Source organism: Rhipicephalus sanguineus, chromosome 4, assembly GCF_013339695.2.
Source record: "Rhipicephalus sanguineus isolate Rsan-2018 chromosome 4, BIME_Rsan_1.4, whole genome shotgun sequence".
In the NCBI taxonomy this organism is placed as follows: domain Eukaryota; kingdom Metazoa; phylum Arthropoda; class Arachnida; order Ixodida; family Ixodidae; genus Rhipicephalus; species Rhipicephalus sanguineus.
This window is the reverse complement of record NC_051179.1, coordinates 105,177,101-105,194,383: the sequence shown is the minus strand read 5'-3', so window position 1 is coordinate 105,194,383 and position 17,283 is coordinate 105,177,101. Positions and strand designations below refer to the sequence as shown.

The following is a 17,283-nucleotide window of genomic DNA, read 5'->3' as shown; positions in this document are numbered from 1 at the left end:
TCACTTCGAAAATGTCCCACTCGTGGCGCTCATCATGTGATACATTTAGCTTAATTTCTCGGTAGTAGGGCACTGCTGTTGATAATATTGCCGTTTTAGAAGTTGTCATACATTGGGCTTTCTCTCCGACATAAATTGTTATTTGCCTTTAGTGTCCCTTTAAGACGCAGACGCCATTTTGACTGTGAGGTGCACGTAAAAGGTGCGACGTTTTCAGAGGTGCAAAAACGCGAAATGACACTGCGTAAAACAAAACAAATATAAATATCTCCTTGGTGCGTGCTGACCCTCTTTTCACACAGCACCCCGTAAAAAAATAAAGTAACATTGCTTTTTTTTATTCTCACGCAGGAAACATGGACGCAATTGTGGGACTATAATCTTCAGCGGTAGCACACCCGTTGTTCGGCTCTCTATCTAGCCTTCCCTTCATTGCCAAGAAAAGAAAGTTGTCCGCGAGTATAGGCAGAAATTTTTTTCGGGGGGGGGGCATGGCCTTGATCTGATGAGGGGTCTGGGCAGGTAAGTGTGGTCGAGTTTCATCTCTGTAACACATGGCAGAAAAAAATTTCGGGGGGGGGGGGGGGGGGGTCAAGGGGCCGGTGTGCCCCTTGACCCCCCCCCCCCGGCTACGGCCACTGTTACGACCCACGCCTGCTGCAGGAGTTTGGCTCCGGTTTTCTACCATGTTGGAGAACCTTTGAAGGCGTGCGCGCAACACAGGGTCCATACCGGCTCGATTCGTGGGAGCCGAGAAGCACGGAGTTGACAGAGTCGCGGTCGCGGTGACCGAACGGAAGTGCACGCTGTTTCGAAGAGCGCGTCAGCGATGACGGTATGTCACGCGAGATTGGAAGGGACATTCGGCGAGGAGGGCAAAGCGGCTCTGGGAGAGGAGACCAGCCGACGAGCGGAGGGTAGCAAAGGAAAGAGCAAAAGGATCGGTAGCCACGTTTCAATCATCAAACGCGTCTAACCCCACTATTACAACACCGTTTCGAAAAATTTTCACGGCTACGTGTTCGTTGCAGACTCGTGCACAACTTCCCCACCACAACTAAATTTCGACCTCTGGTGGTTTAGGGGCCCTTTAATGCGCACCTAAATCTAAGTACACGGGCCACTAGCATTTTCGCCTCCATCAAAAATGCAGCCACCACGACCGGGATTCGATCCCGCAAACTGCGGGTCAGCACTCGAGCACCTTAACCACTAGACTACCATGGTGGGTAATGCTAAAGAACAAAGGACAACACCTACCTTCTTTTGCAACCTGATTACAGACGTCCATTTCTTCTCAAGAAGGCCAGCGTACTTCTTGTCTATGTCACCAGGCTGTACAGCAGGGGGGAGAGAGAAAAAGAAAATGGATGAGCAAACAGTTAAAACTAAAAACATCAATAGTATAGCACACATCTCCTCCCCCCTTGGCACGCGTTAATAAATAATGCTGCTCTGCTTACCTTACATAATGCCACCTTAGAAAAGGATAGAGTAGCTCTGGCTAGCTTCATATACAAATTATAGGAGGCAGAACCTTACTCAACTAAACCTAAAGAACTCGAAAATATGTTCAACTGAAGAAGTTTCCTTTACTGAGATACACCCTCTTAACACTGCTGTCATAAATGTTAAGCACCAGGAAGTGAATACAGAAGTTAGTCTCGCATCCCAAGATGATTTGGCCAACCGTTGAAAACCGTTGAAAAAGGGCAGCTTAAATATGGTTTAGTACACCTAGGCTCCTCAAGTATGCATGCGGAAGAGCGCTATCGCTGCAGTCTAGATAGCAAAGAACTTGAAATACTGCCGTGAAATTCAGTTCCTCTCCTTTGCAACAATGGAAGCATTGTGACAGGCAACACGATTACAAGAGGCTGCCACATGCGAAACAAGTGCCATGGAAGCTACATTCTTCATCATGAAAACCCACATGCTGTTCCAGGCAATTTTTGAAATTGCCCCTTTTGCTGATGTAAACCTGGTCACAGTTTTCCTCAGGTATTCTGCATGCAGCCCTTTATTAGCCAAATTTTCTTCTTTTCTTGTGACATCAGTTTACTATCCAATCCGGCAAAATCCTGCCATACCATCAATTTTGACTTGTACCCTCTTTAGGTACACCCACGATGTTAGAATAGGTTAGGTGTACCGACGTTCCGCCTCCGCCACGCGGCCTCCTCGCCGAACATGGGGACGCGTTTCGCGTTTTTTCGGACAGGCTGCGCTGGGTGTATCGAGGCTTCAGGTCAGCCGCTTCAACGGGGGGCGCGTCACTTACAAAGCTGCATTTGCGACAACTCTTCAACTGCCGGCCGTTCGTTTTTTATCAGGGTAACCGCGCATATCTGATTTGAAAGTAAATGCACAACATCAAGAAATTCAGTGGCGGTAGCCAACATATGGAAATAGATAGGAAATATAGCTTCTGCGAACAGCGATAATGAGTTTACAGGTGAACACGAATTTCAAAAATATTTTAGCTCGTGCACAAATAAGGCCATTGTGGCAAATTGGTTGAGGCCGCCGCGACAAACTGGGTTAATAATAACATCTGGTGTTTTACGTCCCAAAACCACGATATGATTATGAGAGACGCCGTAGTGGAGGGCTCCGGAAATTTCGACCATCTGGTGTTCTTTAACGTGCACTGACATCGCACAGGCCTCTACCATTTCGCCTCTACCGAAATGCGACCGCCGCGGCCGGAATCAAAACCGCGACAACGGAACACCGTGCCCGCGACCTTCGGGTCAGCAGCCGAGCACCTTAGCCACTGGTCCACCGTGGCGGACCCGAACTGGGTTAGTCAAAAAGAAAAAGGTATTCCCTGAAAAAGAAAGCGGGGATGAGGGGGGGGGGGTGACGTCTCTCTATATGATGCTTGTAAGAAGAAAGCAACACATTTGACAATGGTAGGTTAGAAATTCCTTTCATGGGTTGTCGTTGTGCATGCACCATATCGCATGGATTAAAGCAGCCACCCACGGTGTTAGTTGTTCAGCTGCCTTTGCAACGTTTACACGTGCTGGCTGGCGCGTGGTAGCGAACGTTAACATCCGTTTACCGACCAATCCATCATGAATCACCATGTGCCATTCTGATTCTGCCTCTCGTTATTCGTCACAGACATGCTGTTTGTTGCAGTAGCAGAAGTAGAACTTTGTGCCCTGCTCTGGGTGCACAAACGTGAAATGGTCGTGCCCGTTTCCTTTTCAGCGTCCTAACCATTTTCTTTCCAGTTTCTTATTTCGGGAATGACAGGAATTGAGAGTGACACCATATTCCGTGACGTCACTGTCTGACCTGTTAAAACTAACACGCCAAACCAGACAAGGCCCCATTCGTGCACATACGTTCGCCAGTCGAAACGCCTGCCGCCTAAATGCTAGCCTATTTGAAATAGCTTATCCTTGTTCATCGTGTCTTTATTTACACAACTTATATTGTCCAGATGGGCAAGAAGTGCTCTTTGCTGCGATGCATCTCGGGCTACAAATCGTGCGCGGAGAAAATTTTCCGAAGGATAGTGACCGCTTGAAAATGTGGCCACTGCTATTCCACGGAAAAATCGCGAGTTGCAAACAAATTTTGTTTGTGAAAAACATTTTGATGCGCGATTTGTCACCAAATCATGGGAAGCGCTATTTAAAACGAAACGTTCTTGTGAGGAAACATTCTTTCGTATCATTTAGCCGCACCATACAATACTCAAGCTAAAGCAGCGTTTTCAGGCAAAAATATGTAAAATTCGTAGATCGTGCCAATACTGTGATAAAATTCTTGGCGCACCACAACGTATATATCTTGCAGTCTATTTATTTTGAATATGTCAAAGAGCGGCTTCGTAGTCATCGGCCACAAGCTGTCGCCCACTTCATTGCATTTTCTTTGAATCCTGTATTTTCCGACGTGGGAGCGGCGCGTCACCTGCTAGTGCACGCCCCGAAAGACCTAAATAGAGTTATTTTATTCCATTACATCAAAGCATCCGTCTTCTCGCAAATGTTTACGGAATTTGCAAATAAGCGTTTCGTAGTAAAAGATTCTGAAGGCTCACCTGATCTCATATGCGAAATTCCCCTTAACGTGACACCTGCTTTTTATATGATGCTGACCGCAAATACATTAATCTTTCGAGAGTAAATGAAGGGTGAATTCAACACGCATCACGCAACTGTAGATTTACATTTGTAGACAAATGCGGGCACGATCGCCTAGGCCACGGTGTTGCCGAGGCCGAAGGTTCGGCATGAGCTTCACGCCGCATGCCGAACCGTCATGCATAAAACACTACTAAGTCTTTATATCTAACTTATGTATATGATATTACAACACCACACAATCCTCACAGGGCCTTGCGATATTGCTAAACACGCTAAAACACCGAATGTTAGAAGCGTCAAGTTTGTGCTGGGTATAGCCAGGTGGCCACCGTCCCGCGCGCGCCTCCCCCCCCTTTCGGCAAGAAAGGGAAAGAGGTCCCCGATTTCTCCTCATTCCAATACGCCGTCGCTCCACCTAACTATTCTAACACCGTGGGTACACCCCAAAGTTGACATGGCAGCATTTGAATATATGTTCCCGATGGCACTGTCCAGAGCCTGTTTAAAGGTTTCCTTCAAGTTCAGCCTCGGCTCGGAGAACAAAACAAGATCGCTGAAAAACAGCATTGCATTTCTTCTACAACCTCGTTATCTTATCTTTGTCAATGTAAGACCAACGTCATTCCCCACTGGCTTTCGCATTTGAAGATGATGCCAGAGGTAGGCTTCTCTCACCATGTCTGTCTCCTTCTTGAAGGCTTCAAGAGCTTCCATGAACCCATTTGATGCCATGTAATCGGCAATCGCCTTGTTGCTGCACACACAAAGAAAAAAGTTTTGAGGGATGACCACTATACTAACCGTTTCGCACGCTTTTTGGCACACCAGCTACTAAGTAACGTCAACAATCAAAGGAGACAAGTTCATGGCATGTTGAAAGCTTGATGGGACAAGAAATCACTGAACAGGGAGCGAAGCTGGAGACGTTCTGACAAGATGATTTGTCTTCGTCAAGGCAGCATCCTGCCCTGATGAAGATATGTCACTTGGTGAGACGATGGCTCCACCGTCATTCTCTGTTCAGTGATATTTCATCAACAACCATAGGTAATAAAATGTAGACACTCATGCAAAGGCACGAGTCTTTCAGTTGCTGAAATTTTGACGCGGTGTGGCTCCAGCATGGGCCCGGGCCATGTGATTTAATTTTTCCAACTACAAGTATGAAATCCACTGCAATCTGCTGCATTCCTGTGATCACACACCACCTCAAAAGTGAATGCTATCCATTTCACAATAACTCAACTCACTCATGCGCACCATGCATGAGCGAGCAGTTTAAAGCGATTGACTAATCGCCATTGCTTTTAAACTGCCACTACTGCTTGCACTGGGTTCGCCAGCACATTCATGAATAAAGTCCAAGTCATCTTCTGTGCCACCATGGCAGTGGAGATCCTTGTTACCGCGAAGCTTTGAACAATTACTTGGAATTCATCGGTACCTAAAATACGACATGCAGCAGGTGTCAGGGCTGGATAACAACCATTATGTATTTTACTTTGATGCTAATGTTTCCCTTAAAGTGATGTACTGCAGCAACATTGTGACGCCCCTACACACAGCAAAATTTATTATGTAGCATTATGGCTAGGCATTATGACAAAAATCTTTAAGAAAGTGGACCAACACTTCATTCAGGTGTGGCAACCACAACAAATGAAAGAGCACAGGCATCGTCAATGTATCATTACCTCGCAAGGTTCGTGACATTTATACCTCCTGTGTATTGCAACAACTGGTTTGTGTAAAGATGTATTCAAATATTAGGGTGCTCTGATGGTTGCAAGAAAAGTTACTCTTTGCATGTAAAAGCTGTGATCCAATTATGAAGCACGCCATAGTGGAAGGCGAGAAATTAACATACATGACCTGGGATTTATAGAGGTGCACCTTAATTGTTAGCAAGTGCTTTTTTTCCCCGATACAAAGCATTTGGATATTGATTTAACGCAAGGAAAAGAAAAGACCGCAAACCAAAATCTCACAGAATTCCTTTAACTTGAGGACACGACAAATGCGGAAACAGCTGCATCTCACGATCAAGTCCTGCGTTCACAAAATTTTTCTGGCATCCGTATGAGATGCTAACAACTGAACTGGTTATCACTACTGTTTAAACACTACTAATCAGTGTGGCAGGCACAGAAACCTTGTATACTGAAGAAATGTTGTTGCACAAGAAAAGTTTTGTGAATCCAAGTCCTGGTGGCTAGTGAAACTCGCGAAAAATAAAATAGCTACTGCACACCACTACCCTGCCCTGATGCTGTGTGCCAAAGCACAGCTGCACTTCAGCACACGACATCAGGCTTTGTTTAAGCAGTTGCAGATTTCAAATGTCCTATTAATATGAGCACCTGCTCAGGTATGTGAATGTGTTCCTCCTAAAAGACCAGGGACGTTCAAACATCAGCTTGAGAAGCACAACACAAGTGCCTCTTACCTCACAAATGCATCACAGATTGTTGTGCATGGTAGTTAATAGATGCGCATTATTTAACCAACATAGTTAACCAGCACATAATCTGCAGTTTTTGTAACACCAAATTAAACTAGCAAGTACACAATGCAATATTAAAAAATAGTCAAAACTTGACTCCCAAATTAAACAACATTTGAGTTACTTGCCCTAGTATAAATTCCAATCCTCAAGTCCTCTTCCCTATCATCTGTACAGGCAGCTTGCACAAATTCTACACCAGGTTAAAAAGCAATAGTTTCTCGCACGTAAAACTTCAAGCTGGTTCAGTAACACAGCATGCACAGCTACTGAAATGTAGGTCAGTCAGCACTGACAGCCGACTGATTGCCACGACTAGACAACCTGCAAAGAATGTGGCTGCATGTGGAACAGACTGTTCCACATGCAGCCCTTCAATCGCCCTTCAATCGCAACCTCAGGTACGTTTGTGCAAAATGCCAATGATGCAATTTGGTGCCATTCATGTATTACTCCATAAGCTCTGCACATGTACCAGGCATTTAAAAAGCAAGCATTCTAGAACAGCATATGAGAACTGCTAATGGCAAAACATTAGGCACAAGCACTTTGGTTGTGCTTGTTATATAACTTTCAATGTGGCTACCCTCTGGTTCAGCAAGTCTTTTTTAAGAGCTAGGAAACAGTATGTAGTGTAATTCGTACATTGCGGATCAGAAGTCGAAGCACTGCCTCCTCTTGCAAATGACCACAAAGTGAGATGCATTAAAACGACACATCATTACATCTTCCTACACAGCACTAACTACATTAACACCATGACCTAAATGTTGCTATAACTGGGCATGCAGCCACACTGCATGTCTGACACTTGTGTCGTGTACAGCATCCTGCTTATATGTGTCAAGGAGGACATAGGGCAAACTGGTGACTGTATTAATGATCAGATGCGAGAAGAGCGGTTCCACTCCCATTCTTAACAACGTGCCAGTCGTGGAAAAGGCAATGAAAATGCAGGAATGGCGATTCATTGAATTGTACAAGTTTCGTAAACTTGGCCACCGAAAAGTGCGCAGGTGCTCCTTCAGTGTTCTTGACCAAGACATTAGATTCCTTAAACAGTGGTAACATGCATAGATAAGGTGAGCATGGTGGTTTTCGATAATGTATGCTTTGCACATGTTTTGTACAAAACTTAGGAGAAGTGGCTCTTCAACAATGAACTGAAGACTTCATCGCCGTGCAGTCTTCTTTAGTCGTTAAACCAATTTCTGCGTTTCGCATCACATTTTACCAGCTCCACTACGTTTGTACAGTTACAGTGATAAAGAGGAACCAGCAACACAGTGTAGGTGGGAAACTCAGCATATCACCACAGTGCCGGTGACACAGAGGAAGCTCTGGTGATGAATCATCACAAAAAAAATTGCCAGCAAACAGACTGCTCATATGTACAAAGAGCGCAAAAACTCAGCTTTTTTGCTATCACTATAACACACCTGTACTAAATCTTGCTCTAGTAGCAGCACTGCGTGTGCGTGAAAACATTACTGAGCATTTACAGCCTTAATTGAAACTTTTACAGTACCATGACCTGAGCATATACAAAACACAATGCAATTCATTTTCGTAGCTGTACAGAAATTCTAGCTTTTAAAATAGGACATCGTCAAGCCTATTCCAATACCAAATAGCCCCATTTGAATGCTTACGGGAAAAATAGTATAAGAAAAAAATGCTGAAACTCTCCTTGCTGCAAACACCTGCTTGGTTATTCAACCTAGATGCAAGCGTAACAGGGACCTGATGTAAGCTTTCTGTGCTGTTAATCAGGAAAAATTCCCAGGATATTTTGTGGTTTAGATGCTTTCTACTTGTGAATGCACACTCTTATTCCCCTGTACAATAAAAAAGGTATCTTACCAGTTAGCATTATATGCATGCCCACCTTCTCAATAATTGTGCGTGTTGCTCAAGCACCATCATTATTTTTTATTTTTATTATTTTACGATAATAGAATCTCCACGGTTCACAGAAGTTGTTCTATCTCTGAAGGAAGTGAGCTGCACAATATAAGATAAAAATTTTGCACCCAAGCATCTGAAATCAAATGTATTGGCTGCCACGTGAAGAAAAAGAAAAAGTGAAGTAAATTATCTGCACCCATTTCTGTAACTCTTAAAACTGACGAAATACCTCTGGTGTATCCAGATGTGAATAATATATTTCAAAGTGGAATGCTTCTTTAAAAGACTGTCCATGGGAAGCCCATGTTGGCCTTGTTAAAATGCAAGAATTTTGACATTCTAGTATTCAGAAACCATGATTCCAACTGACCCCAATGTGGCAAATAAGAATAACATCACTACATTAATATCATTTGGTTCATCTCGCATAACAATACCAAATCAGACCTAACAGAGTGTTGCAAACAATACGTTATGATAAACGCTACTGGCTTACAATACCACAGCCCGCAGAAACAAAATTCTTGCTCTCAATTAGCTGCGGACACCGGAGGTTCTCCATTGTGAACCTACATTTAAGCAGACAAGTGTTCTTGCCTTTCCCCTTCATCAAAATGCAGCCACAGAGGCCAGGAATCGAACCCACAAGCTTACACGCAAGCAGTTGAATGCTGCAGGTGCCAAGCTGCCATGGCAAGTCAACACAGAGTGACATTTGACAATGAAATGTCATTTGCCATGCCCATGTCATGAGAATTGCGAGAGGTGAAAATTAAACAGCATAGCGAGAAGTGAAAAATTAAACACAGAATGTGATACTTAGAGTGCCTTTGTGCTTATTGGGAGCTTATCGGAGGCAATGCCTACACAGGCATTACGATGCAATGATTCCATGAACTTCGTGCACAAGATGGACATGCATGAGAGTGGATAGACATGACATCACTGAGTGGCATTATGGTCAATGCTTAAAAATATTCTAAAATATTTTATGATATTGAGAGTACTCTGGAAGAAGAAAAGCTACAGCATTATTTCTTACTACCATTTTGAGAATCGCACAAAGCGATGTGTCGCAATCATGGGGACAATGCGTCAACATCATCACAAATACTTAGCACATCAACAGCCTCCTCGCAGCAGCTGTCGTAATGATGCAGTGACGCCATGGCCAATGCAAGTGACACCATGACTCAATACAATGGGGAGGACCAATACAGTCAACTTGGAAGAAAAAGATGGCTTTCGCCTTCAAGTTGTCCTAGGCAAATGCATAAGAGACTGTGAGAGTCTTTCCTCTCTGACATGCTGAGAAGAGATCTAAAGCAAACATCGCAACTTGCAAGTGTGCATTGCAGGGCCCGTTTACACCACGATTTCATTGAGAAGCTGGCACTATTCAGCCGCTTTGAAGTACCAACCACCAACACACGAGAAATAAGTATTTCCACCCACAACACGGCCGCTGCCGCAAGAGTCAAAGGTCAGTCAAGAGCGCACACGAACAACGCAGGATATGGGGGCGGTGTGACTCATGCTAGAAGGCAATGAACCTCAGCTGGCTTGCCCATAAACTGTGATAGCGGCAGCTGCTCTTCAAAGCACTTTCATCGGACACATCAGGCATGGTCGACAGCTATTCATGGCCACTTGGAATACATTTTGTTACAACAAAGCTCTCTCCTTCCGAAGACTTGAAAAGCAAGCACTGTAAATGCCGATTTCACGGCAAGCCTGCACAGGGCTCATGCCGTACACAAGCTGGACTTGCAACGCAATCCTTTCATTCCTGTGGCTGGCACATCATTGCCACTGTTGCTATTGCACCACAAAACCCAAGATAACCAGCTAATCTTTAATTCCTTTGACACAGTGGTAGTCTGCAAATTTTGCATGGCTGCAAGGCCCGAGGTGGATGGAAGCTTGCCTTGATAAAAGCAGCACAAAGGTAGATTGAGTATGCAACCCCTGCGTACATTATTCATAAGTCTAATTGTCATTTACAGAATGAAATCGAACACGGGTTGCACAAAAATGATTGGCATTGGAATGGAATCTTTAGGTCATTCAAGCCTAACATAAAAAGCTAGACGTACCTAGGATTCGGCAGCAAGTTCATGAAGACTCACACTAAACTCAAGCAAAAAAGATTTTTAATGGGGGCTAACACTGCACCACACAAGGAGTCTATACCAGCTTGTCAGTTCATAAAAAAAAAAGGAACAAAAGCAGCAGTGAATGTCCTGATTGCAAGACACACTGTCCTTCGCACAAAGCACACGACGTTTTATTTCTTGCTGCCAGACCTAGAGAGATTATGCTACTTACATTATAAAATTGTCAAAATATGATATGCAGCACAATGAGCATTTCAGGATATTTAGCAAAGCGCTGTTCAAGCCCAGAATGTGGCACTGAACTTTGCATAGTCCACTGATAATTGCGTATGTGAAAAATGCGAGGACATGCTTCATGTACATGTTCATAACATGTGCATGAAATTACAGGCTATCTATGAACTGATTAACATTAACGAGAATACCTAGCAAGGGGTGCACTAAATGTTTCATACACCGTTCTATAGCGAGCTAGCCCCAAGTAGGTAGCTACAAAAAAAAAAAAAAAACACCTGGGCAACCAGACAGTAAAAAAGAAAAGAGATTGTCTGGCGACCCCCACCCCAATCCTATTGTGAAGCACTGCCCTCTCCCTGGATGAGAAAGATAAGCAGGAGAGAAGGTTGGGAAAGGAGAGGGGGGTGTAACCTGAGGTGTTTGGCCCTAAGCACCCCTCCGGCGTTCCCATTGTCCACCAGCGAGGAGACAAAAAAGAAGCAGTGAACAATTTTCCGCTCACTCTGGGAAGAGCTGAGGCTACCGTGCACACTATAAAAAGCAAAAAAATAAAAGCCAAAGGGAAGGTGCTACGTAGAGATTAAAGGAGATTCACCAGTAGACACTGCAGAGAGCCCAAATTGTGTCAAGACACAATGGCAGTGGAAGAAAAATGAGTCAAACGCTTCTGTTGGAAGGGTGCAACTGGCCTATGGCCATTTAGACGCAAATTGCACCCTCTGCTCCCATCACCTTCCGCAAGAAAGACCGGACTGTCCAAACAGCTTAACAGGAGAGATGGAGAAGCAAGCCCTTCAAGTTCATGCCAGTGGCTAGGAAAGAATGCAGCAGCTAGCATATCCATCAGGACAAACAGCACTGAAGTAAAAAGATAACTAATAACTGTTGGGGTTTTATGTCCAAAAACTGTGATATGATAATGAAAGACGCCATAGTGGAGGGCTCTGGAAATTTCGACCCCCTGGGGTTCTTTTAACGTGCACCTAATTCAAGCACATGGGCCTCTAGCATTTTGCCTCCATTAAAATGCAGCCACCACTGACACCTATGGTCACCACACATCTTGGGCTCTTGTCTTGCGTGAAGGAAACTGACCCATAACACGTCACCTCTGCACATAAATGTCTTGACGGGACACTAAAGAATTAAGTTAGACTGTTTTTACCTACACTTCCGGAACACTGAATTGGTCAGCCCAACCGAGCGCAAGGGGTTGATAAGCCGCAATACATCAAAGCAAACAACAGGTGGCAACGCCTTCTCGAAAGTCTTCACACTAGCTCACCTGATGTGCATTTTCCCAACCTCTACTCAAGAACTTTCAGTATGCTACTGGCTAACAAGATGTTTTGATAACTTCCGCTGCATGAGAATGGCCTAAATGTGCTATGGTATGCAAAATCATTGATGTCTGCTGTTTCCCTGGTGTAACCTATGTTTTTCCAACAAATAAGTGGAAGTGGAGGTTTCTTGCAAGAATTGTTTGACCTGTCAACCTACCAAAATTTAGCACCACTGAAGCCTTTTTGAGTGACAAAGGGAGCCAACATCCCTAAAAATGTTGTGTTTGACATGACGATACTGGTTCTATGGCTCTGTGTACAGAGAGAATGCATGAAACGTATACGTGCTAGAAGAGTGCTAAATTGAGCTGGCTGGCTCTTGATAATTCATATATTCACCATCCCTACTGTAAGGTATTCATTGTCATGAACTGAACAAGCACAACAGTTGCTTCCCGGAGGCATTACGGACACATGCGTCTTTTTCAACACTACTGTCTACAACCATTATATACCGAATTTTCAGGTATGTGGGCACGTGGTAGCATAGAAGAGAACTAACAACACTGCTGCCTGCTACATTCGTGCATTAAAGCATGTGGACAAATTGAGGCAATTCACCATGAAGCACTTGAAGTAATCTTGAGAGCATTACCTAATATGTAATAGTTCATTTGCATCAAATTATAACTGTTCTTTTGCATTCTGAGTAGTATACATGTGAACACACTGTTCCCTTGCATTACACAGCTGCTTTCGAAAAGAACAATTTAATAGAACTATTCTGCTCAACCAGAGCAGTATGGACCTACTGCACATTCTAGTTCCTCCTTAAACTCTAGTGCGCCTTTATGTGTGATGCCGCTCTATATACATGGGGTGACAAAATGCACGTGTTAATAATTCACGACTGGTTTTTAATATAAATGCACACAAAACCTGGACAAGGAGAAAAAAGGATCGTTAATGATGTTCCCCTTTTCCTTGTCCACGCTTTCATCGTGCAATAAAATAATCATTTACGAGAGAGCGATAACACCACCTTAGATTGACTGTAAACGGTGACCCAACAGTAATGTGCGAGACATTAAGAATAACCTCCCGATTATACACAAGACACGAGTCACCACTCGCAGCAGTGAATCAGTACATTCCACTCCAATACATCAAAAGGACGAATTTTTGCAACAATGACGGCACATACCATGTTTTATTTCCCATTGGTGTTTTCCAAGTTGCTAGGATTTGAAACCAGCTATAGATGGCTTGCACTGATGTCACTAAAAGCGCAGTGTTGGAGCACCAGCATGGGGGTACGCAAAGTGTGTGATGCCACATCAATGCTTTTAGAGATTGAAAAATTCGTAACACGGGCTGTCGTTGGAGCTAACGTTTCGACATGCAGACTTGCTTTATTCAAGGCTGCGACTAATGCCGTTAACGTCACATGCAGGTTCTTTTGTTATTCACTCAGAGAGGCATTCCTGCCACGTCATTATTGCATTAGAGCAGGTTAACCGCAAACTTGTTTGTCATCAAACCCACCATTGTGGAGTACCAGTACGTTCAGAAGCTGCATCCATGATGTCACGTGCAAGCTATCATGTAATTAAAGTGCTGATGAAACATTTTGTACAAGAATTCTTTTTCGTTAAACGATGGCACAGACCCTGCAAACTACATTAAATATACTGAAAACTCTGAGTAGCCTGTGTATAATTTACTGTAACATTTGTTCTTACCGACTAGTCTCAGTTCTCGCACGCAGAAGGTAGGGATGTGTTGTGTCATCAGAACACAACAAAAAATGCCCATCGCACTTAGTAAATTTCAGGGTGTCCTGTCCCAATAATTTCGAAGACACCAAGCCCAGCACTTTGAGACCAACTCCTAGTTTCAAATTAGAATACATCAGAAGGTGCCTTCCAACCTTGGTACTTGGAAAACATCACGCGTGCGAGTTGTGAGCAGTTAAAAACTCTACAACCTCAGAAATGTGTGTCGGTACTCCTTCATACTTGGAGCAGGGACAGCACTGAACGACATTTAATTGGCCCAGGCGCGTGCTACTGCTGACATACGGACTTTCTTTTTTAAGTCGTAACACGGATGTCTTAAGTACAGCAAGGCGTCGGCCAGACACCTCTCGGCCAAAAACGGCCTTCCAGCAGGGGCTTTCTCCACGATTTTTTCCTGAAGCAATAATGCGCGCTCGAGGGATTCGACCCTCGCTCGGAAAACACGGAAAAATAACCTTGGTGAGAGGGCAGGTAACCACACAGTGCGTGTGTGTATATATTCCCCGTACACCCGGTAGGAACCACAAATTTCTTTTTTTCGTTTTCTTTCCTGCCCCTCTCCCCCTCAAACAGAGGCTGGTTTACCGCACGCCCGAAAGCATCGTTCACGCGTGAGCGATCACAATTTTTTTTTTTTTTCACAGGGCGTCCAGTCTCAAAAGCAGGGGATGCTGTGATGTCCCTCCAGCACACTGTCGAACAAAAAAAAAAACAGAAAAAATTGATTCCGCCCAGCCGCTAATCCTTGCTTCCCCTACGGTAACCGGTTCAGGGCGACGGTTTATCCTTTTGTTTGTTTTTTTAATCTTCGTAGAGTTTTTGTCGTGCGGGTTTACAATAATCGTGGAGGTATGCAGCAAGAAAAGAAACACCTGTGGGCAATACATTTTAAAGCAAGTACGCGGCGACGAGAGCGTGCATCTGTATTAGCTGCAAAGGTCGCCTGCCCCCAGAGGGAAAGAAAAGGAAAAAAAACAAAGAAGCCGCGTGATCCACACATACACACTCGGGGAGCCGTCAAGTCAAGCGAGACCGCGGCACACACACACACCGTAAGAGTCATCGCGCTCTTGTGGGAAGCGGACTTCGCTCGAGCGCGTCGCCACAGGGGATCCATAGGCTGGGCAGATGCGTTGCCCAGCAAACACAAACAGCCCGAGACTGACATCGCGGTCAACACGCATAAAAAAGAACAACGCGGAACAAGCACAGGCTTAAATAGTGAAGAACACGAGAGGCGGGTAGCATACTCACAGCTCTTCCCGCTGCCTTTGGGACAACACCATTTTCATAGTCCGGGAGGTTTGGTGTTGCGCGTAATCCGGGGGTTTCTTCCTTCAACCTGACGGGGTCTCTCTCGACGAGTCGGGAAGACGGTCCGGCTCAAGGCTGTTGTTGCCTCCACCTTGGAGCACCAGAGAGGACGACACACACAAACGAGTCAGCCGGCGACTCGATCCGAGCGAAACTTCGACTTCTAGCTGGCGCACGCCTACCGCGCGCCGCACACATACACCACGGCCTCTGCCGTCGCCAATTAGGCGTAGAACCACGCCGCACTCTTAAAAAACTACGGCAACGGGCCGGCAAGCAAACCCCCCACCACCTCCCAAACGTAGTTTTTCCCGACAAGATGACCCACACTCGAGGGACGACCGTTCAGTTACGCAAGTGTTATTGCTCGTCGACGTCCCTCCGCCAACAGCTGCTCTATAACGAATCCCGGTGACGTCAAGAGCCAACCAACAACGCCGCCCCGAGAAGGTTGCCGCTGCTGCTCCGTCCGTCCCGTAGTAGTAGCATATCTGCTCGATTTCTTTTTCCCCCCCACCACAGCTCGCGACTGTGCTTCCGTAACTTTTGCGCGGTGAGAACCACGCGCGCAGTGTGGCATACGCTGTCGTCAGCGGCGTCGAGAAAACGAGCACACCGAGACGTTCACTGGCCGAGAAAAACCGATTGTTCGCACGCGAGGGGCCAGAATCAGCAAGAAAACAATTCCTGTTTGCGTAGGCTGGCCTGGGCTGCACGGCAACTCTCCTTTCTCGCGAAGCATCGGTGCACTCCCCGTCGACAACGAAACCGCCTAGACTCACTGACAGGCGCGGCGTGGCGTGCACGCTAAACTTGAGCGGCCCGTCTCGGGAGACAACGGCGCGCTTTCGCGCACTGCAAACTGACACGGGAACGGCCCCGAGATGCTCGTCGCCGACGGGCCCGTTGCTCGGGTGCTGTCTTTAGGCCTAGGGGCAGAGACGGGCAGTCCTATCGAGCGAACGGGTCCCGGCCGCGCACCGACACATCGCGACCGCGCCGCGTTGTCTGGCGACGACTGGACTCGCGAAAGCGCTAACAGCGGTCAAACGTCTCCGGATTCCACTCACCTGGCTGTGCCTAGTAATTCATTCATTCCCAAAAAACACCGAGTTTCAAAGACGGACACACTCGTTTGTCACCACCACACTTCCCACAATTCCACGCTCCGCAACCAGCAGCAGCGGCGCCAGCCAGCGGTGGTGACAGCTAGTGACAGCAAAAACAAGCCAGCGCGCGAAATCTCGTCGACTCCCGTCTGCCGAGATCGAGAGCGAGACTCCTCTAAAATCAATCGAAACTGACGCGCCGTCTCGAAACTGTCTCGGGGCGTACGGACCGCGCGTACGTTGAATTTCATTTTTTTTTTCCGCTGGGAGGACAGTAATTACGAAAAAGCGACGTTGGAACGCTACTTTTCTTTTCAAAACTTGCGCATTTTGACATGTCGTGCGCTCAACCGTGTCACGCGGTCAGCGCAACCGTTTTAAACGCGCGTCTCCTCTGCATGTAGTACGTGCTTTGGCGAATTATTGGCCCTTACTTTTATCGATCTGTCAATTACCAACGGCTGTGAACAAAGGTTTTGTTATAAGCTTTTGTAGGCTGCGAGATTCAATTGGGACATTTCGGCTTCCCAACTGTGCGCATGCAGCGCATGACCTTGTAATTTGTGTGCGAATGCAACCAGCGCTGCTCTACACATATTCGATCATTCGATCGGTATCATGTGAGCCTTTGGTTCACACTTGTTGTGGACTTGAACAGGCCTACAATTAAGCCGTCTTCGCCAACTACATGCAACAGGCCTCAGGCCTGGCCGACCATACATGGACCATTAATTTCATCGTTCGCTGCCGTAGACTTTCTGCACGAATAAATTTTACTCGTTTTCAGCGCAAAGCATTTCTTAGCGAACTTCTGCGACTTTGAGCGTATCTATCTATCTATCTATCTATCTATCTATCTATCTATCTATCTATCTATCTATCTATCTATCTATCTATCTATCTATCT

At 45.6% G+C, this 17,283-nt stretch overlaps 1 protein-coding gene across 1 annotated transcript in view; it reads right to left on the bottom strand.

The window, feature by feature from the left end:
- The window catches only part of LOC119390514 (lissencephaly-1 homolog), a 59,068-nt gene extending 42,545 nt beyond the window's left edge, over positions 1 to 16,523 (bottom strand). The window contains exons 1-4 of the mRNA XM_037658129.2: positions 16,338 to 16,523; positions 15,208 to 15,358; positions 4,782 to 4,860; positions 1,261 to 1,335 (exon numbers count right to left, since the gene is read on the bottom strand). Coding sequence (XP_037514057.1) covers positions 1,261 to 1,335; positions 4,782 to 4,860; positions 15,208 to 15,245 — 192 coding nt within the window. The 5' untranslated portion in view covers positions 15,246 to 15,358; positions 16,338 to 16,523. The remainder of the gene's footprint in view (positions 1 to 1,260; positions 1,336 to 4,781; positions 4,861 to 15,207; positions 15,359 to 16,337) is intronic.
- Between the last annotated feature and the right edge of the window lie 760 nt (positions 16,524 to 17,283).